The sequence below is a fragment of the Vulpes vulpes genome, chromosome 2, assembly GCF_048418805.1.
Source record: "Vulpes vulpes isolate BD-2025 chromosome 2, VulVul3, whole genome shotgun sequence".
NCBI classification, from domain to species: Eukaryota; Metazoa; Chordata; class Mammalia; order Carnivora; family Canidae; genus Vulpes; species Vulpes vulpes.
In genome coordinates this window covers 80,020,681-80,044,216 of record NC_132781.1, presented here as the reverse complement: position 1 = coordinate 80,044,216, position 23,536 = coordinate 80,020,681, and the positions used below count along the sequence as shown (strand labels likewise).

At 39.6% G+C, this 23,536-nt stretch overlaps 1 protein-coding gene across 15 annotated transcripts in view; it reads right to left on the bottom strand.

The window, feature by feature from the left end:
* FRYL (FRY like transcription coactivator) overlaps positions 1–23,536 on the bottom strand; it is a 253,042-nt gene that overhangs the window by 39,430 nt on the left and 190,076 nt on the right. For all 15 annotated transcript variants that reach the window (XR_011999897.1, XR_011999900.1, XR_011999898.1 and 12 more), the window contains 14 exons: positions 22,629–22,797; positions 20,667–20,751; positions 20,013–20,125; positions 18,860–19,010; positions 18,110–18,213; positions 16,628–16,813; positions 14,297–14,501; positions 12,242–12,363; positions 10,578–10,768; positions 9,162–9,256; positions 7,489–8,096; positions 7,079–7,176; positions 2,795–2,965; positions 77–217 (listed from right to left, as the gene is read on the bottom strand). Coding sequence is in view for 10 of the 15 variants with exons in the window: in XM_026016535.2 (XP_025872320.2) it covers positions 77–217; positions 2,795–2,965; positions 7,079–7,176; positions 7,489–8,096; positions 9,162–9,256; positions 10,578–10,768; positions 12,242–12,363; positions 14,297–14,501; positions 16,628–16,813; positions 18,110–18,213; positions 18,860–19,010; positions 20,013–20,125; positions 20,667–20,751; positions 22,629–22,797 (2,439 nt within the window). In the remaining 5 variants the exon portion in view is untranslated. The remainder of the gene's footprint in view (positions 1–76; positions 218–2,794; positions 2,966–7,078; positions 7,177–7,488; positions 8,097–9,161; positions 9,257–10,577; positions 10,769–12,241; positions 12,364–14,296; positions 14,502–16,627; positions 16,814–18,109; positions 18,214–18,859; positions 19,011–20,012; positions 20,126–20,666; positions 20,752–22,628; positions 22,798–23,536) is intronic.

Below are 23,536 nucleotides of genomic sequence, written 5' to 3'. Positions count from 1 at the left end.
TTTATGATTATAAATTGTTTGCAGTGAATAATTCTATACATAAATGGCCAAATTCTATATATTTATGGTCACTCACCTGTACATATTTGCCAATAATCTTTATGATTTCCAGATTAAACTGCTTAACTGGGGCAGCAGAGAGGTCAATGTGACTCAAAAGACTATAGATGATCTGTAGTAATGATTGTTGCATGCTGGACAATCCTTTCTCTAATAGCTAAAGTAATATTAAAAAGTAAACTTTCATTAGGTTAAGGAAAATTCAATTATTTATATTTACGATGTTGAAAAACATAATAGATTTAATCCATGATTTTATGGTCAGATGATTAGAAATCCAGAGGCTAATAAATAATAAACATAAAAGATAATTATTTCTATTAGGTGTCCTTGGTTCAGAAACGATCAATAATCAGTTTTCATTTTAATCTTAGTTGTTTTCTTTCATTTCCTTAACTAATTTAAGTTGACCACCGTTTATTCTAGGTTAATATACCAACCATCACCAAATTATAACTGTCTCCAAACCATTCATACCAGCCACCCTATTAGCTACGAGATCTTGGATAAGTTTCTCAACCTGTGAACCATTTTTAAAAAAATAATACAGTAATCATACTAGCTACTTCATATTGTTCACAGGACAATTAAGTTAAATATATGTAGTTCTAAATACATGTAACTAGTTTCAGTACTGTGGTTCGTCATTTCAGAATTAACAATAATAATAAAACAAGGAACATTTACATACTGAGAACATTTGGGACAAAGCATTCTCCCTACAGAGTGAAAAAATGTCACTCTATGAGGTGCCCACAGGCTATCCTATGCCACTTCCAACTCGATCACCTCGACGAGAGAATTAGTGCTACCTTAGCGGTGAGCTTGATGGTGGCACCAGTGTGAAGCTGGTCTAAGGAGCTGGAATTCAAAACCAATTAAAGAACAGGCTTAGGAAGTTAGCCTTGGTTTTATGTTGGCTTCTGTCCTAAAGGTATAGGAATGAGATAAGCCCAGAGACTTGCATTTATTCAGGTTAAGAAGCTGCTATACAGATAGTTCCCATCATCAACTTTTTTCTTTCTTTTTTTTTTTTTTTTAATAATATTTTATTTTTTAAAAGTACTCTCTGTACTCATCATGGGGCTCAAACTCACAACCCTGAGATCAGGAGTCGCAAGCTCTACCAACTGAGCCAATTCTCCTAAATGTAGGGCTGATGGGAGCAAACCAGTCAAAAGCCAACACCTTAAAATTGCACACAAGTACTAAAGCATTTTATGATAGTCAACATCAGTGACATAGCTAGGTTAAACAGTGTTAGGAGCAATATTTAAAATGTTTATTGAGTTAAAAATAATTTCTTTTAAGCTTATACAGTCTTTTAGGTTTAATTTTTAGAGTTAATTTTTAAAAAGGAAGGTGTCATTTGATTGTAGGCTGACAAACATTTTTAGTTTTTAGTGACTAGGACTTCTTCCTTTTGAGATTCTTTTTAAGATTTTATTTATTCATGAGAGACACAGGGAGAGGCAGAGACACAGGCAGAGGGAGAAGCAGGCTCCCTGTGGGGAGCCCAATGTGGGACTCGATCCCAGGACCCCGGGATCACGACCTGAGCCGAAGGCAGATGCTCAACCACTGAGCCACCCAGTGTCCCTCTGCTGAGATTCTTTGTGGATATCTACTTAGTACTTTTTTAGGCATGAAGTTACTTCTTCAACAAATAAATATTAACTTTTTATGCTGTTTTAGGGCTGATTTTTTTTTATATAATTCCATCGTTAGCCACTCAAATCAGATTTTAGATCAGGAAGCAAATGTATGATCAAAATAAGAACTTACTCAGCAGAAATGCCTTTACATGCTGTATTATTCTAGGATTGATTTCAAAGTCAAGAACCAATGTTTTGGAAGCAAAAATTATGACTATTGTCTAGGATCAAGATCCCTGAAAACTCATTTCTTTAATATTTGAAATAAAGGTGAAATTTATATTATTTTGAGTTTCAGGTCACTAACAGTGAATGAGAAAAATCTATGTAAAAACCCATTTTTCACTTTTTTAAAAAAATATTTCATTTATTTATTTGAGAGACAACATGTGAGTGGCTCGGAGGAGTGAGGGAGAGAGAGATGGACAAGCAGACCCTGTGCTGAGGGGAAGCCTGACACGGGGCTCACGCCCAGGACCCTGAGATCACAACTTGAGCCAAAACCAAGAGTCTGACACTCAACTGACTGTCACTGACACTCAATCCAGGTGCCCCAAAATGCATTTTCCATTTTTAAAAAAAGTTGAAGTTTACCTTATTTTGAGTTTCTATCACTTAGGGACAGTGAATGAGAAAATAAACATGAAAATGAAAATTTAAAAAGAAAAGCAACTTCATGCTTGAAAGTATACTTTAGGGGATCCCTGGGTGGCTCCGCAGTTTAGCCCCTGCCTTCGGCCCAGGGTGTGATCCTGGAGACCCGGGATCGAGTCCCACGTCAGGCTCCCTGCATGGAGCCTGCTTCTCCCTCTGCCAATGTCTCTGCTCTCTCTGTGTATGTGTTTCTCATGAATAAATAAATAAAATCTTTAAAAATATAAAATCTTTAAAAAAGAAAGTATACTTTATACTTGAAAGGAATTAACCATTTTTTCCTTTAAAAAAAAAGATGAGATCTATATTCACTTTCAAAGACAACTTGAAGATTAGTATTAAGACTGCTTCTAGAAATAAGTCTATCAGAAAATTTTGCCACAAAACCGTTAAAAAGTACTTTTGTTTTCTTTTGGTAAATTTACCTCTGCAAGGTAAGTCACAAGATTAAATGTAGTATCTGAGAAGGAGTCATGTAGGTATCTACATACTACATTGATCCAGTTAGCACAGTCTCTGGAATACGTGTGTGTACTGTACAAACTCATCATGTGAGCCAGATTGACGAGCGCAGGGCATTTTTCTTCTGCACACACCTGAAAAAGACAAAGACGGTTTAAAGTTTAAACCTGATTTTACACTTGAACATATTTATTTAGTAATGTAGTGGTAGAAGCTTTAATGCATTTTGTTTCAATACAGTAGGAAAGTTAAATAAGAGAAGAAAAGCCCAGGGCATCCTGAAGAGAGGAGTTCAACAGGTAACATGGAAGGATGATCAGTAGGTCGAGCGCTTCCACAGGTGTTAGGGCTTTTGGTGGTCCAATGCTTTGTAAGGCTGCCTCCGGTCAAACCCTACATGGTTTCTACCCATAGATGCTAAGTGTCATCTTGTAACTGCTTTGTAAAGAGTTGTGTGCAGTAAAGTCCCTATGGGGCTCAGCGCGCAGTAACTAGGGGGCAGGCTCTGCCCACCAAGAGAGGGCCAGGGACGCTGGGCCAGAGGCCACATGCTCTAGTCTCAGGCTCCCCTGGTTCTGAGGAGGGGTCAGCAGCACTAACGCTGCCATGTGGGACACATGTGCGGAGCTCAAACCCTTGAGTTCCGCATCTCGGGTGAGGGACCACCTGCAGGAAGGACCCCAGACCGCTCTTCAGGAGATTGCCCCAAGCTCCCCGAGTCCTTGGCCAGCAAGTCACAGCCACTTCCACATGTACTGACTTTGAGAGTCTGTTTGCTACGGCCTTATGGAACCCGAATCAATAAATGTTCTGGGAGGATCTTACTGACCACGTGCACACCTTGTTGGTCACCCAGTTCCTGGTGAGGAAGGTCTCTGGCCTGCTCTGGGGGAGCCTGAACAGGGCCACACTCCTCATTTCCCCCTACATGTCTGAGCTGTGGTGGGAATCTCGCCTAGTTTTTCTTTTCCTCATTTATCCTACCATCTTACTGATGTTTTGTATGTATTTTCAACAAAGTTCCTGCAGCATTTGGTAAAGAAAGTACCGCAGACCCTAGGACACCATGGGATTCAGCTGTGCGGGTCCACTTACATGCAGATCCCATAAATGCAGGGCAGTACTATAAGCGTCTTTTCTCTTCCTTGGGATTTTCTTAGGAACATCTTCTTTGCTCTGGCTTACTTTATTGTTAAGAATACAGTATATGATACATACTGTACACAAAATCCATGTTCACCAGCCTGTTTATGTTATCGGGAGGGCCTACAGTCAACGGTAGGGTATTGGTAATGATGTTTTGGGGGAGTAAAAAGTCACAGGTAATTTTCAACAGTGCAGAGGGCTGGCGCTCCTAATAAGGTGTTGTTCAAGGTCAACTGCAGAATTGTTACCTTTTCAAGTATATGTATGTTTCAACTTTCAGAGGAATAGAACTGTTACTTTGCTTCATCGTGTGGACATTACCATTGGATAGGCCTGAAGTAGGAAGGCAATGCAGGACTCTACAGACCATTTAGCAGTACCTTGGAAGTCATTTTATAAAATTGTTAAAAGCAGCTGATTTCATGCATTCCCCTTTTACCCATACAACAGACGGCAGGAAGAAAAAAAATTTTTTTGTCGATGTTTATTTGTATTTCAAAATATAATAATATTATTTTGTTTAAAAAAATCACATAACTTTATCATTCACAACTTGTTATTTTCTAGCAATCACTTTAATATTTTAAAGTAAGTTCTTTTCAATTTTAAAGTATTTTTTTCCTGAAAAATAAAATATTCCAATAAAACTCTTATTTCCTTCAAAAATATATTTTTCAAAGCATGATTTTTTTAAAAAAAACCTGTTGTTGAAGAGGAAGAAAATCCGTAGGGATAGAAGCAGTGTAATTTTATAGTAAGGAAAATGGCTAAGGTTTAATTTTGGAATTTCTGAATTACCAGGTTAAAGTATGACCCCAAAAGAGTGTATCTTATAAAGCAAACACTTTCAGCATACTATTTTTGTTATAATGAATAGCTTAAAAAGACAATATTTGTCCTAAGTGTTGCCTCACTTTGAAATTCTGTACTCTCCAAGGGCACAAACAGAACCAGGGATATTTGCATAATGAGGAAGCACATAATGGCATAAAATTACTCTCAACAGTTTAAGTGAGAGGATAATTAAGGAATCAATTTAATTCACATCCTGCAGGTTTCTGAAAGCAGACTGAGGGAACCTTTGTGTGCCGCTCAACAGGAAGAAAACAGACTTAAAAACAATTTATGACTCACAGAAAACCATATTTGATTTCTTAAAAACAGAAAGATATCTGGGAGTGTCCTGTGCTTTGCCTTGGTCAAGACGGCAGAGGTTTGACCATCTGCGGGGCCACATGCCCTGGACTGGGCCGGGCTCCTGTCTCACACCTGCATTCAGCAGGAAGTTCTCCAACACGCTTCTCTTGCCATCCTGAATGTTCCTACTTCTTTACTAAAGGACTCTTGCTTTTTAGGTCTTGAAATACCAAAGTAAGCCAATATACTTTTATCCTCTTCCATACGGAAAAAAAATACTTATTTACCACATTTTTCAAATGATGGGTCATTAGAATATTAAAATGAAAGGTATTTTAACAAGTTATTTTATACCAGTTTTAGACCTCACTAATGCAAATACATGTTGTTGGGTATTTTTTTTAGGCAGTCATTTTTAAGATTAAGATATGTTTTCCACTAACTGTAATAATGGTTCTTTTTAAAAATGTGCTTTTTAAAACGATTACGTTAAAAAAAAAATAAAATGATTACGTTAAAAAATCCCTCCATATCTAATTTATTTAGAAGTTTAACCACGGATGGATTCAACAGCATGCTTTATTAAATATTGTCATTTATTAAATATTACCTATCAAGATAACAGAAAGGTTTCTACCTCTGTGACTATTAATGTGATTGATTAGTTGGGCTGGGATAACTCAGAGATAAATCTGCACTTTCCAGCCTTGGGATTTGGGTACTGGTGAAGTGGGTGTTATATTTGGCTTTCCGCATGCTTGCTCTTTGCATATACTGTTGTGCTACATGTTAAATGACCATCAGCTTTTAAAAGTTTGCTTATATAAGAAGCTCTTCCAGAGAATTTCACTTATTCCCTTTTGTTGCAAATTTCTCTGATTTTTCTCCCTCTGCTTTGGCTAGGTTCTCTTATTCATACTGCTAACTCACTGGTCTCCCCCAGTTCACCTAATTTCCTATTGTATGTACAGGACTTGTAAATTTATATAACTCCTCCTTATAATTGTTTCTATTTTCAGTCGGTAGAGGCTTTTTTCTAAGAATCAATGACTGACCAAAAAAAAAAAAAAAGAAGAAGAAAAAAGAATATTAGGAATTAAGTTTAAGCAGAGGCATGAGGGTTCTTTGTTCTTGAGAACAAAGATTTTATTTAAAAAATCATACTTTTTAAAAATTATGATTAAGAGCTCTAACATGTTCAAACAAATGTCAACAGATGATCTAAAAATAGGTACATTCCTGTTTCAGAAATGATCAGAGGGAAAGAGCCAAACAAGGAAAGAAGAGAAAAGAATGAAGCCAGCAAAGAGAGATGAAGAGAACGTTAAAAGGAAAAAGGCAAAGTAAAAGGAGAGACAACTTTTGGAGTTACAAAATGTATTATGCCCTCTTCTTTTCAGGGCCTTTACACATGCAGTTTCTCCTGCCTGGAAACCTACCCTCACCTGCTCTTTGTTTCTCATCCTATTCAGTCTTCAGAGCCCAGGGCGACTTTTGCTCTCTGTTCCCTTAGGGTCCTGTCCTTTCTTTGCACTTACTTACCAGACTCAGTGGCCACTGTTTACTGACTTGCTTGCCCCTACTCCAAGGCCCACTAGGCAATGCAGTGATAATCACTGCATTTCTGGCATGTAACCCAGTGCTCCACGATATTTGGTAGTAAACGAATGAATGAATTGGAGACTCACAGAAAGGTAGAAGATAAAGTGGGGAAACGGAGCAGAAAAAGACTCAGACTCAGAGGAGCATTACTCTAAAGAAATAATTTTATTCTCTGTGATGTGAACAGTGGTAGCTTACATCATTACTGTAAAACTCCTTCATATGCATGAGAAGAATAAAAATTTAGATGTGAAATGCATAGAGGAAGTGAGAGTAAAAAGATTTAAAAGATTCCCCCCCTTTAGGATAAACTCCAGAAAAATTTCCCTCTGGCGTTATCTGTCAGCATAACATTTGCTTACCTTTGCTATTCGACTAGCTGTGTCTTTGCAAAACTGAGTTGGGCTGTCAAAATGCTGGATTAAGTGAGGCAATAAGCAAAGGATGTTAAGAGGAAAGCCTATCAAAAAAAAAAAAAAAGCAAACAATAACCAATTTTATTGCACATTATTTTTAAAATTAAAGTTTGTTTTTTTTTTTAATGGTTCACAAAAACCATTTTCTTTTTCTTTCTTGGAGTACCTGGTCTTCTAAATTCTATTGTTGCTTTTACCAAAGAACTTAAGCTATCTCAACATATTAAAACCAACCAACCAACCAACCAACCCATGACTAATTGGGGAAAAGCAGAAATTAGTAGACTTCAAAACAAATCGGTTTACATTTCACTACATTAAAAAGCAGAGAGTTGGTGCAATTCTATTAGCATCACCTGACAGCTGGGAAGGATCCACCAGCGTGTGTTTGGAGACAGCGATGAGCTTACTGAGAAGGTGCACGGTCATCTCTTGTGTAGATACTGAGGTAAAACCCTTAAGGAAGAGCTGCTGAAGTCCTGGAAAGTTACTCCATTTCAATTTGCTCTGCACATTTTCAATCTTCTCTCGACTCTCTGATTTATCCAAAGGCAAATGGATAAGCAGTTTGTTGAGAAGCCTGAGAGCCAGGAGGTATTCATATTCGTAATCTGATTCTAATAAAGATGCTGCTATCCAAAAAATGGTGGCCATCAAGTTGGTAGGCTCAGTAGTGGACTGCACATCATACATTCCCTTCTCCCTAAGGGAGGAAAGGCTTCTAGTCCTTGCTAAACTATTGCTATGGTTTATCCGTCCATCCATGATATCCAGTGTGTTACTCCGCCGCCGGTCACCTCTTCGGTCACCAATTAAACTTAATCTTAGAGAGTTACTTCTTGCATTACTGTTATAGCCCAAGTAACTGCTACTATTAATGGGACTTGTGCTTAGATTGAGTTGTCCAGTGCTTTTCCTGTTAGCTGCATACTTGTTTCCCATTATAGGATCATGGTATGAGGTTCTTTACAAAAGAAAAAAAAAAAGAAGGAAAGATAAATGCATGTACAATCACTTCCTCTGCTACATTAATTTTACTCTTGAAAACACTGAAAAAAACAGTCACCAGGAAAAATTATGCTTGAGTATATCTGACTTCGCTTCCTCAAATTTCAGTTCTTTCCTCCATATTCAAGCCAAACACACAACAGTGTCTTTCCTACGGTGGCCAACCCGCTTCCCGTGAGTTGGAGGACGTTGATTGGAAGTGAAAACTCTGCCACAGTTATCCCTGACAACTTTCACCTCTGGGATTTAGTAAACAGTACGTCCAAAGCAGACCTCATGGGTCTTATTCCCAAACTTGATGGTCCCATGTCCTTATTTTGGTCAATGCACACGCTTTCTCTACTCCCCCCTCCCCCCAAAAATCAAGCTACAAAATTTGTTCCATTTCTCCTTCTCCCTCATTTCCAATTATTGTTGATTTAAAAATAAGGACAGAATGCTGCCCGCACGTGCCAGCAAAATGCAAAGTGCTAGGAATATGAGCTCTGCTGGGGGAGATACAGATGTAAAAAAATGGACAGCTTGTTAACTACTGTTATTAAAATATGGAGAAGACACTGCTAAGAATCCCCCCTCTCCAATGGAATAATTTGCACCCCCTTTGGGAATTAGAAATGCTTAGTGAGGTGGTGATATCTGAGGTGGGCCCTGAAGGATAAGTCAATCTGGAAGTCACAAGGAAGAGAAAGTGGGAGGGGAGGAACAATTTGCAGAAGATGTGGACGCGGGAGGGGGCTGGCCTGCTGGGGGGCAATGGAATCATAGTGAGCGTAGCAGGAATGGAGCTGAAGCCGAAGCCCAGTGGAGCAGAAGCAGGATCTCTGACCAGGACCTCAGGGGAACAACCTCTGAAAACCTCTTCACATGCCCTCACTGTCTGAGGCTCCTTTTCCCCACTGGAAATCCATCTGAATTGTTTGGTATTACTCCCACTACCAATATTAGAATACCACGTCATAGTTATGCGTATTTAGCTGTGGGAATTCTATATACAAATCTACAGTTTGGCTCAAATTCTTACTGAGAAAGGGCAGAAAGAAGATCATAATGCTTCATGGTTTCAGCCAAAGTATCAATTGCAGATTCCAATGTGAGAAGAAGCTCAATCACAAATCCCTAGAAAAAAGGGCAGATTTTAATTATGCTCTGAAAAAAAGAAATTGCAATGGACTTCCCGACGAGATTTAAAATTAGAACCAACTCAACATTAATATTACAAAATGATTAAACTCTCGAGCAACATGATCTTGCTGATTGATGAAAACTCATCAAACTAATGGCTATAATGGCACCGCAATTCACCCAAAATTGCTTAGGTCCAAAATCTGAGAGTCATTTTGGTTTCTCTCACATCTAAATTAAACTCCTCAGCAAGTCTCGGAAATATTACTTTTAAAATATACCTGAACTCTGACCCCCTCCCTATACCTCCACAGCATCCCTGAATCAAACTACTGCCATTTCAGCGTGGACTTTCACAACAGCCTCTTACCTGACCCCTACTGCCCTCCTGAGGACTCCACCCAGCCTGTGGAGTGAATTTTCTAAGTAGCAAATTATATCCATCACTTTCCTCTCAAAGACTATATGGGTATCATTTGCCATGAAGTAGACCTCGCACCAAGGTCCACTAGACCTCACATAACCTGGACCTGCCCAGGTAGGTTTCCTGACGCTAGACCCCCCCATCCAATACACCAGCCATACTGGTCTGTGTCATGCTCCTTGCAGAAAGGCCTGTTGCTTCTGCCCCAGTGCCTTTGCACTTGTTAGTCCGACTTCTCTGCCTCAGGTGTTCTTGCAGATTATCACAGGGCTCACTTCATTTACCTATATGTTTACAACTCACCTTCTCAGATGATCATATATAAAACCACCCCTCTCCCCTGCCACTCTTTAACTTGTTACTCTACGTTATTACTTTCACAGCATTAATCACTAAATAAAATCGTGTTACATATTATTGCTGGATTAGAAGCTTATTTCTCCAATAGAATGTGAGTTCTAGAATGCCAGGAACCTTCTCCTGTTCACTACTCTCTCCCCAGGGTCTAGAACAGCATTAATAAAATCACGAGTCTGTATAGAGTTAAGTTCTCAATTGCATTATTTCACTTAATCCATCTTAAAAATTCAACACTCTACATTTAAATTTAACTTCCTATCTCTTTTACCTTGTGGTCATCCCAGGATAATATCCCTGTATGTGTGTTTATGTCAATGTAAAGCTTTCTCGGATAGGCACTGAATATTTGATTCAGTTAGTATGTTATTAAATATTATTTACAACACTTTGTTTCATAAATCTTTGCCTGCTTGTTAGCATTTGACACGAATTCTCTGTAACCATTAGACCTGCTGTGCTCTGTACTTGGCAAATGAGTCCTTGACAATCAGTAACTGCTCAATGGCTGCTGAAAAGAATTTAATGCAGTACCTGTGCATCTTCCCCTGGATCCCCTACGGTTTCTACAAGTCTGGAGAGAACATCAGAAAGTGTAGTTGCAGATAGAGGCTGCTTTAGGGCCCTGAAAATCTGGAAGGATCTCCCAGCATAGTGTCGAGAAGAACAAGAAAGTGCTGTTTGCAGAGCAACTTCACTGAGATGATGTTCCAAATGCATTCCTTCTGTGAAAACAAAGGATACAGTGAGTGCTTCTTGTGGCTTGGAATGCAGGGTTAATGTCAGAAGTTAAGCGGTTTAAACCCAGTTCCCAGCACACTACCTGGCAAACTGGCATTTTATAAGTGAGTGCTTTTTCTTTTCGTTAAACACCATTTGCTTGCCATCTCTCTCTCTTAAGATTTCATTTATTTATTTGACAAGAGAGAGAGAGAGAAGAAGCAGGGGGAGTGGCAGGCAGAGGGAGAGGGAGAAGCAGGCTCCCCGCTGAGCAGGGAGCCCAGCCTGATGTAGGGCTCCATCCCAGGACCCCTGGGGGATCACCACCTGAGCCCAATGCAGACCACCTAGCAGCCTGAGCCACCCAAGCACCCCCATTTGCTTTTTAGATGGCTCCTCACTCTAATCTAGAGGGGAGTCATCTTTGAGAGCAGAGTTTCTCAACCTCAGCACTGCTGTCATGTTGGCTATTCTCTGCTGTGGGTTGTGAAGGTGCCCATGCAGCGTACTTGTCTAGCAGCATCCTGGCCTCTGCCCAGCTGGATGCGGATAATCCCTTGCCCCCCAGGTTGTGACAAAAATGTCTCTGGACATTGCCCAAGGGGGCAAAATCACCCCTAGGTGAGAATCAGTGCTTTAGACACATACGTTTTTACTACAATTTACAGAATGTACGTTTTTACTATAATTTACAGAATGTGTTAATTTTAGATCATAGAAGCTTGTTACAGTATAAAAAAAAGAATCCAAGTTTGTCATTTCCACCCATGTTCCTTTAATGTAACTTTTTCCTAATACATAACTGCGTTGTAACTTTATGCTGTAGTATATGAAACAAAGAACCCCAGAATGTCACAAGTGGCTTCCTACTTTTATAAGGAGTAACTTAATTTTCCTTGAGCCAAAACAAATCTGTTATCACAACTAAGTTGAAAAAGAAAACCTGTCTCGGGGCATCTGTGTGTGGCTATGTCGGTTAAGCGCCTGCCTTCTGCTCAGGTCATTATCTCAGTCAGGGTCCTGGGATCCAGCCTTGAGCACCATCTGACCCTCCCCCTGCTTGTGCTTGCTTGCTCTCTCTCTCTCTCTCTCTCTCTCTCTCAAATAAATAAAATCTTAAAAAAAAAAAAGAAAAAAAAACCTGTCTTAAACTTTTTAACATGGACATGTCAACTCTTTCATGTCAATTCTTTGCTAAGCATTATCAGAAATTTTCATATCATATTAAAATATCTCATTAAGGGCAACCCCGGTGGCTCAGCGGTTTAGTGCCACCTACAGCCTAGGGCATGATCCTGGAAACCCAGGATCGAGTCCCACATTGGGCTCCCTGCTTAGAGCCTGCTTCTCCCTCTGCCTGTGTCTCTGCGTCTCTCTCTCTCTCTCTCTCTCTGTGTCTCTCATGAATAAATAAATAAAATCTTTAAAAAATATATAACTCATTAAAAATATTATCTGAAATATTTAATAAAATATACCTGAGCTTGACTGCTTAAAAACAGAAACCACATGTTTCAAAAATGTAGTTAACTGCTCAGCACTCTTTATGCTAGGATTCTTGGCAGAGACATCCTCATGGTTCCAAAGAGGCCCTCTTTTTCTGAAAACAGAGAACAGACATAACTCCTTTGGTTTTAAACTTACATTAGCAGTTTTACTCATAGTCACGTAAAAGGGCCGTAGCGGAATAAATCAAATAGCAAATAAATCAAATAGCATCCCCTACAGCCTACTACTCTTTATGTACTTGAATGTGTGATGGTCTGTGTCAAGTAGAGGAAGATCCAGGTTACATGTAATTTCAGCTTATTACAGTTAGATTCTCTCAGAGATGGTAGGAAAAGATGACAATTTTTGCCCAAGTGAGGAGAGTACTGGTTACTGCTTCTGTGTTACAGGTCACAACATTATGATTTGGAGGCTAGACCATTATTCAGATTGTAATGCAAAGAAAATAGTTTACTAGCTAAAAATATAGGGCAAGTTTAAGACAGAACAGTTTCCTGTTGATTCTTTCTTTAAAATGCCTTTGTGTTCTCAAGGCTGAGACCTTGGTTAGCAAGGGGTAAACTCCCAAAGTGGCCTGAAAACCTCCTAGGTGGTCACCCAGCCACCAGTCTCCAACACCTTTAATTCATTCCGTTCACTGTCATGAGACTGATTATTCTCGAAATATTTAAATGTGCCTCCCACTCGTCCCATCCAGCTCAAGGATTTTCAATGATGTCTGTTTTCTGGAAAGATGAGAGATCTGTAGCCCATGGCCTAGGTTTCGTGGCCCTCCAGTTTGAATTCTCCCTTGCCTAACAAAGTTTTCTTGTCAAGAAACATCTCCCTCAGCATTACAGTCAGACTGGATTACTCACCCTTTCCAAGCACATTTTACTTCTCATGCCCCTGATGATTCTGTTCTTACTGTGGAACACCAGCCCCCTCATCCCCGCCCAGGTTCTTCTTTACTTATAGCGCCTTGTGAAGAGTAGGCCATAAATAGACATTTGATGACTGAATGACAATATAGCTAATGAAGGTGGAGTATGTCGTGGAATAGAAGAAATAGTGAGAGGGATTATAAGGGAAAGGAGGGGAACAGAGTGGGAAAAATGAGAGAGGGAGAGAAACCATGAGACACTCCTGACTCTGGGAAACAAAGGAAGGGGAGGTGGGGGGGGGGTTGGAGTGACTGGGTGATGGGCATTGAGGTGGGGGCTTGATGGGATGAGCACTGGGGGTTATACTATATGTTGGCAAATGGAATTTAAATTTAAAAATGTTAAATAAATGACTGAATGAATAGATAGAAAGGAAAGGAAGGAGAGGAAGGGAAAGGAAGGAAGTGAAGGAAGGGAATAAAGGGAAGGGAAAGGAGGAAAAGAAGGGAAGGAAGGGAAGGGAAGGGAGGGAAGGAAGGGAAGGAAGGGAAAGTAAGGAAAGGAAGGAAGGGAAGGAAGGAAGGGAAGAAAGGGAAGGGAAGGGAGGGAAGAAAGGGAAGGCAAGGAAGAAAAGGAAGGGAAGGAAGGGAAGAAAGGGAAGGCAAGGAAGAAAAGGAAGGGAAGGAAGGGAAGAAAGGGAAGGCAAGGAAGAAAAGGAAGGGAAAGGAAGAGAGGGAAGGAAAGGAAGGGAAGGGAAGGGAAGGGAGGGAAGGAAGGGAAGGAAGGGAAGGGAAGGAAGGGAAGGAAGGGAAGGAATGGAAGGGAAGGAAGGGAAGGAATGGAAGGGAAGGAAGGGAATGGATGGATGGAAGGAAAGGAAGGAAGGGAAGGCAGGGAAGAGGAATGTATTTGGCTAATCGGTGTTCTCTCTGGGCCCTACTGGGCCCTAGCAGACGCGTTGAAGGCCCTCCTCAGGGAGGGATAACTGTGTGAGCACAAAAGAAAGTCTTCGGGGGTGTCAGATTTCTCACACACCTGACCCAGACCTGTGTTCCGAATGGATGGCACCCCAGAGTGGAAGGCGGGCTTCACCACTGCAGCTGCCCCGGGAAGACCCCTCAGCACGGCTCGGCCACCAGGATGGCGAGTGCCACCACTTACCTCGAGGTGATGAACTCCATGAGGGTCTTGACTTTTCCGTCCTGCTCTACTGTGATGTCAACCTCGTTGAGGATAGTGGTGTGCAGATGGGACACGGCGGCGCTGTTGTTTCCCAGGCTGATGCTGGAAGAGGTAGAACTTGAGCTGAGCCCTGAGTCGGTCATCGGGGAGGGCTGGTAGTCAGGGACGAAGTCACTCAGGCCCGCTGGAAGACAAGGACGGCCGTTGGTTCGCGCAGAGCCCACTGCACATGCTGTACGTTTTTGATCTTTTCTTTTCTTTTTTTTTTTTTTTTTAAGGATTCTATTTATTTATTTGAGAGAGAGAGAGGGGCAGGGAGTGATGGGAGAGAGATGCGGACTGGCCTCACAGGGAAGGGCTCGTCCCAGGGCAGCCGCTGAGCCCAGGGAGCCCCCCAGGAACCCCCTCACTCACTACTCGGGGTAAAACTCGCCCTCCTCACAGCTGCTAGGGCCGTGGGGGTGGGCCAAGGCCGGTTCCCATGGTCTAGTTTTAGGACCTCACTGTCTGATCACTGTGGAGCCTCCTGCTGCCTTTCATCCTGTGGTGGGGCTTCCAGAAGTTGAGAGACTTGTTCAGGATCACATCGTACAGGATGGCAGCTAGAACCAAGACCCCTTGACTCCTGGCTGAATGCAGTTTATCCTGATTGTAAATGAAGATTATTTCCATAGCTCTTCCAGTGTTCTGAGGATTCCCTTCTCTAGAGTTTACAAGTGACAGAAGAAAACCCGTCACACTGCTTTGTGGTCTTACTTTATATTTTAAAAGGCTTATCTAAATACAAAAAAAAAAAAAAAGAGTCCACAGTGGCTCTTCCCCAACATCCGGGCCCAGGGCCTCAACCGGTGGGGAGTCTGGCGTTTCCACAGCCTGAACGGATTTTCTTTCTTTTTTTCTTTTTTCTTTTTTTAAAAAATTTATGATAGTCACACAGAGAGAGAGAGAGAGAGAGAGAGGCAGAGACACAGGCAGAGGGAGAAGCAGGCTCCATGCACCGGGAGCCCGACGTGGGATTCGATCCCGGGTCTCCAGGATCGCGCCCCGGGCCAAAGGCAGGCGCCAAACCGCTGCGCCACCCAGGGATCCCCGGATTTTTTTTCTTACAGAAAGGAGTCTCATTTTACTTGAAGACAGAAAGTGTTCAAATCTTTGTAATATTTATATGATTCTGACTATTAAACTCTTTTACAGGTTATTAACTAACACCTACCTTCACAAAACGGCAAAGGGAGCCTTGAGAACAAACAACGGAAACAGATATGGAATTTTAAATGAAGATGCTTTAACGTAAAAGAGGCATGAATTTTATTCTATTGATATTTTAATCACATTTTAAAAGGTGCAGTGTTTCCTAATAATTGTTTTCTTGCTAACTGCATGGTTTTAAGTAAATAACAAAGTCTTAACTAAGTGACTTGAACCCTGTGTCTGACATTATATGACCAGCAAAAGATGTAATTTTATTTCTTTTTTAATAAACAATTATTACCTAGATCGTCTATTATTAACCTGATGGTACAAATGTAGTGAGGGCTATTATGAAAGATGAAAATATAACTTGCAAACAAAAAAAATTTCACACCAATGGTGAAATAACTCTTATATTAAAGTCTCAGTAAGTTGGACCTCATTACTTCAAAATGTGTAATTTGGAACTTACTACACTTAAAAATGCATAACATCCTAAATACAGCAAATATAGGGGCACTGGGCTGGCTCAGCTGGTTAAGGGTCTAACTCTTGGTTTAAGCTCAGGTCATGACCTCAAGCTCCTGAGATTGAGCTCTGTGTTGGGCTCTGCACTCAGCATGGAATCTGCTTGAGATTCCCTCTCACTCTTCCTTTCCCTCTGCCCCTGCCCACATGTGCACACTCTCTCTCTCTCAAATAAATAAAATTTAAATAAATAAATATATGAATAAAAATCCAGTAATGGAAAAATTTTAATGTCTTCCTTCGTCCATTTTTCAGATCTTGAGAGTATGAGGAATCTAATACACGTTCATCATCTTTTCCATTAACTGTGCTCAATAAGCTAAGCACTCATTCACTGATCTTCAACTTATTTGTTGAGAACTTAAAATTTTTATGACAAAGACCCTTAAAGGCAATATAGACTCAAATACTCCCAGCTTAATTCCTTCTTTTACTAGTTAACAAATAATGTAAATGGTAAACTGATACAGTAAAACTATACTTAAGAAAAAAGGATTTCAACTTCTATGTAGGTGGTTTTCCCCATTGCAGATTTCAAACTAATGAGGCACAATTCCACTGTCAATCAAATTCGACATTTGAAGCCAGTACCTGTGAAGGTGTAATCTAAGTGTGCAATCTGTTTGACTGTAAGAACCCTGGGCTCATTAAACTCCTTGTTCCTGAGAAGGACAGAAGCAACAGTGCGGATGTTACTGTTGGATCCCATCACTATTAGTAAGTGCAGAAGCAGGCGTTTACAATGCTCATACACCTCAGGGTGGCAGTGGTCAAACCCTAAAAAGGACAGTAGAAAACAATCATCAATAAAGAGAAATAATGAGTACTCTTGCTCCCAAATACATATTTTAAAGAAAAGCAGAGATTACAGAAAAATACTTTGTAGATGATGTACCACGCGAATATACTTATTGGCCCAGAATTCTCATACCCTTTTAACAATAGCCTATTGTCAGAGTTGCAGGGAGAATCAAGACAAGTTTTCAATGTGTTTTATGTGTGAAATTTAGTAATTTACTAGAAATGATTACTCTGGAGATGCCTGGGTGGCTCAGTTGGTTGAGCGTCTGATCTTGGTTTCAGCTCAGGTCAAGGTCTCAGGGTTGTGAGATAGAACCCCACTTCGACCTCTGTGCTGGGTGTGGTCTGCTTGGGATTCTCTCTCTCTCTCCTTCTCTTTCCCTCCCTCCCTCCCTCTTTTTTTTTTTTTTTAAAGATTTTATTTATTCATGAGAAACACAGAGAGAGGCAGAGACATAGGCAGAGGGAGAGAAGCAGGCTCCATGCAGGGACTCAATCCCAGGACCCCGGGATCATGACCTGAGCCAAAGGCAGACGCTCAACCACTGAGCCACCCAGGTACCCCCTTTTCCTCCTTCTCTTAAAAGGAAAAAAAAAAGGTTATTACTGTGTTACATAAAAAGGTTATTACTGTGTTACTTGCTATAAATAAATTTCATAAAGGCAAACATTTTTTTGTGTCTAGTGCATAATGGAAAGTCAGGGGATATTTGATTACTGAAGAAATGAAGTAATATATATAATATACGTGGATATCAGGAAAACTTTGGAGATGAGGACTACCTTGACTTGCTTCAGGAAGTCAATTCTATGAGCATGGAAAGTACTGGCGATGTGATGGATCCCACGTGTCTGTTACGGAGGGCCCAGTGGAGTTTCAGCTGTAATAATGAGACTATCCAAAAATCCCATTCTTTTGGGAAACACTTAGAATCCATTCTAATTTTCCATTTACTCTGAAAGTTTCCAGTTCCAGAGATAAATTAACTTTACTCTTCCTATAGCTACCAAATTTTTCCCGCTAGAGAGTAAGTGTGTTTATGAGCAGCGGAGGGGCCGCAGGACAAGACTGGGAATGAAGACAGAAGACCTATCTATTTGTGGTTAAGAACGAGTGAGGACTAGCTCCCTTCTAGACCATGAGAATCACTGTAAAAAGTGTCACGGAAATAACACACAAAAAAATGGTAACAGAAACACCGAAAAACGAGACTGTCTTTAAATTATCACAGAAACATACTGCAACATTGAGTTAGAAGCAATATTTATTACCTATAAAAATTGCATGAAGAAGAAGATGGAGGTAGCTTCCCCATTCCACCTTCACACTGTGATCAATGATCAGATCAGTCAAAAGGATCACGGCTATGTTACACCTGTGACAAATGAGAGTGCTATTAATGTTCTATCAGAGTAAATGTGGAGAAACTCTTATGCCAGTTACTTGAAGACTTTAATATTGTATTTTGTGGAAAAATACAACTTCAAGAAAAAAAGAAGAGAAGAAATATAGCTGAAGAAACCATTAAGTGATAGTTTTAGGAAAAAAACATTACCTGCTAAGGCTCCCCAAAGTCAAGGGCCATAATTTCTTCCACCTAGCACACTGCTTGCCACATAGTAGGTGTTCAGTATGTGTTTGATAACATTAATCAAATTTGAAAGAATGCGGTAACTGTTCTTTTGTGATTTTGCTAAGTAGAATTCAGTTTAACATAATTCAAAGTAATAGTGCCTAGTACCAGAAAATATTTTTCAGATGTAGTAACTGGGTCCCAGAAAGGTCAAGTAACTATGCCAGACACCCAGAAAAGCAGCAGCAGAAGTAGATTTAATGATATTAATTGTAAATAGAATTCTGAGTTTGTAGATTTCTTGAAATCTAAATACATGGATCTCATTTACTACAGTATCTAAAGAAAGAAATTGCTTTTATTCTGTGTTTTCAGATAGCATAAAGAAAGCTGAAAGTGTTAAGCAGCAATTTGGCTCATATGAAATAGGAATGACACTGTAGTCCACCTGTGAAGAGGTAATCCAGGTGATGACGTTTCAGGCAAGTAATCCACCAGTGGTGACCAGCAGCCTCCAGCTGGTGGGAAGGGTAGTGGCTCTCCTTGATTATGCTCCATCACTTTCAGTCGCCAATTAGAATAAAGTGGCATTGAATCACCTATCAAAATAAAATGATCTCATTTTCTACACCATCTATTTTCTGCCGACATAAGCAAACTCTAGTTAAGACACCAACTATTCATACCATTGGAAAGTGATAAAAAAAAAATAATAACTTCCCACTCTTTTGACATAGGTTTGCTAGGAAGACCTGGGTACAAATATTGTCAAGCTACACAAATCAGAGAGAGAAAGAGCTTATCAATTCAGGCTCCAGTCTTTCTATCAAAGCAACACTACAGTTGCGCTCCATTAGCTTCCATATGGATGTCCAAGCCACAAAACCACATCACAGGTAAAGCTGCCTGTAACAAGGGCCTTCTGGTAAGTTACTCAATTCTAAATTTCCTGCGATAGGGCCACCATAAACCCATGTTAAAAGGAAATCTGCTCTACCGCAGTGGGGCTGCAGGGTGCAGTAAAAAATGACATCAGGAAATGTGAATTCTGTGTGACATGGGTAAGTCACTTAACCTCTCTGGACCTCAGTTCCATCATGTGCAAAATGAGGAGATTGGACCAGCTCATCTTCAGGGTCCCTTCTCAGCCTGAAGGTTTGCGCCTCTGATTCCACTCTACCCCAGCGTTAGAGTGAGACCTGGAGAAATGATCACTTTGCGATTTTAAGGGAGAGCTTTTCAGTAAAATGTGAATCCACAGAAAAAGACCAAACTCGTTTTTTCTTTTCTTAAAAAAAAAAAAAAAAAAAAAAAAGCAGGCTGTAGCCGGTGTCTACAGTGCTTCTTGAGCTTCTTGAGAGCCAATTCTTATGTTCCTTTTGATTTCTCTATAGGGAACCTGTGCTTTTAAAAACCAATTTCCCTCATTCCTGCTGCTGCTTAAAATCAGGACATTTCAGATTACGTTGGAACACCACTAGTGGCAGTTAAAATACTCTTCTTAAAAACAATTTATCAGAAAAATACATTCACTAACATTAATATAATTAATAATACACCTCGCTATTGTAGTTATAAAAAAAACATTTGGAATTTATTACTTTTTTCTTCTTCATAAGATCCTCCAGAGCTGCTACTGTATCGAGATTCTAGTCTGTGATGTTGACGATTTAAATGACTGCTTAGTCCACTGTAGATGTCTAGGTGCGCATAGCTATGGGAATGATCATGGTGGTTAGTCACAGGTCACAGTCAAACAGTATTTGTACTTTTGTTTCACTTTCTACATTTAAAAAAGAACACGGTACATAAGATATTAACAAAACTCCCTATGATATATATTAATTGCCACCTCACGGTTCAAAAGCTTAAGCTTTTAAGTCAATCATTTCTACTGGAAGACTTTTCTTAAATTGTTGTAGTAATCATGTTCCAGTGAAACCCAGTTTATAAAAAAACCGGGCAGAGTAAATAGCCGTTCAGAAAAGTCTAAAAATGTCAATAACACAAAGAGGGGCTGAACATATTCCATGTATTCATCCATTAGAGTACAGGAAAGAATCTAGCACATCAGCATGGTGATGATGAAACAGTTAATTGTGGAAAATTTCCAAAATGGAAATGTATTTTTTCACTAGAATTTGGAGATGCACATTCAATGAAACATATAATTCCAGTGCAGAAAGATCATTTATTCTGATGATAATAAGTATCTGTCAAACTGAAAGGCTGATGAAGAACAGAGAGGTACTTACCTCTCTTCAATATTCTCTTTTATGGGCTTATTATCGGGATTGCCATCGATGGGAGCTACCATTGTATTGCTACTGGAAGTAGTTCCTGCAATCAGAAATAAAACAGTAGCTGTGAACTTAAAACCTGAAATAACTCGGTAACAACAAAAGCTTTCAAAATGATAGATGCTACTACTCCACTAAAATGAGAGCAAGGTGATTTTTAAAAAGGAATGTACTCATATAATGACCCAGAAGGAAAGGAGAGAACAGCAACAAAATTTTAGATGCTTAGAAACAAATGGACAGGAAGCAATTCAGCTATAAGAAGGCTGAATCTTAAGCTGGTAGTAGGGGAAACCAAGATGCATCCATATCTATATTGCTGAACCCCCAAAAGACTCAGGAATCAGCAGCTATGAGTACCCCCTGGGAGTAGGGATAGTAGGGGTTGAAACTTGCTAAAATGGCAGGCATGGTTGAAAATCTATTTCAGAGGTAAATGGTCCCCAAGATCTGTGCCCCTCCCTCTTGTAACTGGGTGGCTGTGTCTCTCTACTTCCAGAAATCTTTTTTCAAGTTTATTCATTTAAGTAATTTCTATACCCAATGTGGGCCTTGAACTCATGACCCCAGAGATCAAGAGTTGCATGTTCTTCCAACTGAGCCAGCCAGGTGGCCTTGGGAATCTTTTCTTGTAAGTGTAAATCAAAGATTTCTAGACTAGGTTACATTATGTACAACTGAAGGAGGAAGAACTTCATTAAGAATAGTGGGATTGTGTGAAAATACACATACTAAAATTGGAGATTGTATCCTCTTGAAAGCTTCTCACTCCATAAGGCTACCAGAAGACCATGTTGTGTGTGTGTGTATCTATGGATTACATGTATTCGTACATTCTATGTATGTATTTGTACACACACACAGCTCTGCGCCCTCTACTTTGGGTAGATGACTCATAGAGTTTTGTCTGGGGAATCTGATCAGTCCAAGAGAAGAGACCCATAGACATCTTCATCGATGAAATCATGGTGTGACAAATGACAAAGTCAACAAGCCCATCTATACCTACAAAACATCCCATCAATATTCCACTCTTTTATCAAAAAAACAGATCTAGAATTGGTAGGCTTTTGAGGAAAGCTTTTACTAAGACAAATCAAAACAGAGCAATATAGAGAAAATAGGAACATCTGCCAGGAGAAGCGAGTCAGATATAGAAGACAGTCCAACCATGAAATAGAAATAAGGTGCTCCTAAGAAAAAAAAAATAATCAAAAAACCAACTCTTTGGAATTTAAAATGTTCTGGCAGATATGAAAAACCCAATGGAAGTGTTATTAGAAATCCCTTAGAAAGTAGAACAAAAAGAGCTAAGAGATGAAAACCGATGACAAAAAATAAACTATAGAAGATTTCTAATTATACAGATGTTATTAACGTGTCAGAAACATTCAGTATAAACTGAGTGACATTCTCATGGAAATGTAATCTAAAATAGTCCCAATATTATACTGATTTTCAATGGCAGTTATTCCCTCAGGGACATAGTTTCTTCAATGCAAAATATTACAATAAGTCTATCTGTATAGACATCTAACACTCACATGTCTGGATATCATGTATAATATATACCCAACTAATTATAATAATAAGAAATTACAGACTAAGTAAGTCTTTTCTAGATTTAAGCCACCAACTCTATTTATTTTAAAAATGCTTGTTGTGTAAGGATATCTAAATCTATATTCCGGTTCCAGACACATAAAATTTTCCCTCTGTAATACTCAGAAACCTGACATTGTCAAACTTCTTCACTCATATGAGGATTTACAAAGTCCTGTCGGGGTGATTACCACACGTGACTCATGCTGGCTTTTGTGTTTCTTGATGCTGTTTAAAGCAAATGCTTGCAGAGATAAACAGTTATCTAAAACTTCTCTTTTGAGACAAAGTTATCGGTTTTCAGTAACTTCTCACCTGAGGTGACAGAAGGGATTTTGCAGCTGGAGGTGATGCGGTAATACGGGGGGTTATCCATGTGAGTGACCCCGGAACTGACAGGATCGGTCAGCTGCAGTTCACTCACCAGCTCTTCCAGCAACTGCATTGTTTTGTCTCTACCTAAATAGACAATGACTTTCTTCACCTGTCACAGAAGAAATTGTTCAGAAAAAAAAAAGCAAAATTTTTACTTCATGAATTTGTCTTGAAAGATTTTATCAGGTAAGATCAATCTGAAATGGGAGATGAATAAGCACAACTTCAATTTGAATCTCGGGTCAGCAGCACGACATTAGTTGGCTTTAATTGGGATGACTTAACTGTTTAACGGTTTCCACATTATTGACTTCTTTAATATTTTGCTTTTTTTTTATTTTTAGGAAAGCAAAAGATAATTGCTTTCCTATAAATCAGTTTCTCTTTAATGGAGACATTTCAATTAATAATGTCATCCCAAATTTTTCTCTTAGACTTCAAACAATTAAAACTAAATTGTTTTAATTCTGCTTTCTCTATTAATACTCTATACTTAACCCAGCGGGTACAGAGCAGTGATTAAAAGCAAGGAACCAGAACTAAACTCGAACCCAAATCACACAACCTGGATCGGAGGGTAGATGCTTAGTAGCTATTCAATTGGACAGTTACTCTCTGTTTTCTCTTCTGCAAAATGAGGACAAGAGCACATACTCCATACAGTTGTTAGGAGTAAATAAGACTTAATATTAGCTCTTTAAACACGGATAGCACGTAGTATGAATTAAATATGTGAAAAAAACATTTCAGTAGTACGCCTAATAATACATATTAATAAACCGCTTACTAACTAATCAGCCTATCTCATTTTTTTTCTTTGTACTTCAATCCTTGCAATGAAAAAAAAA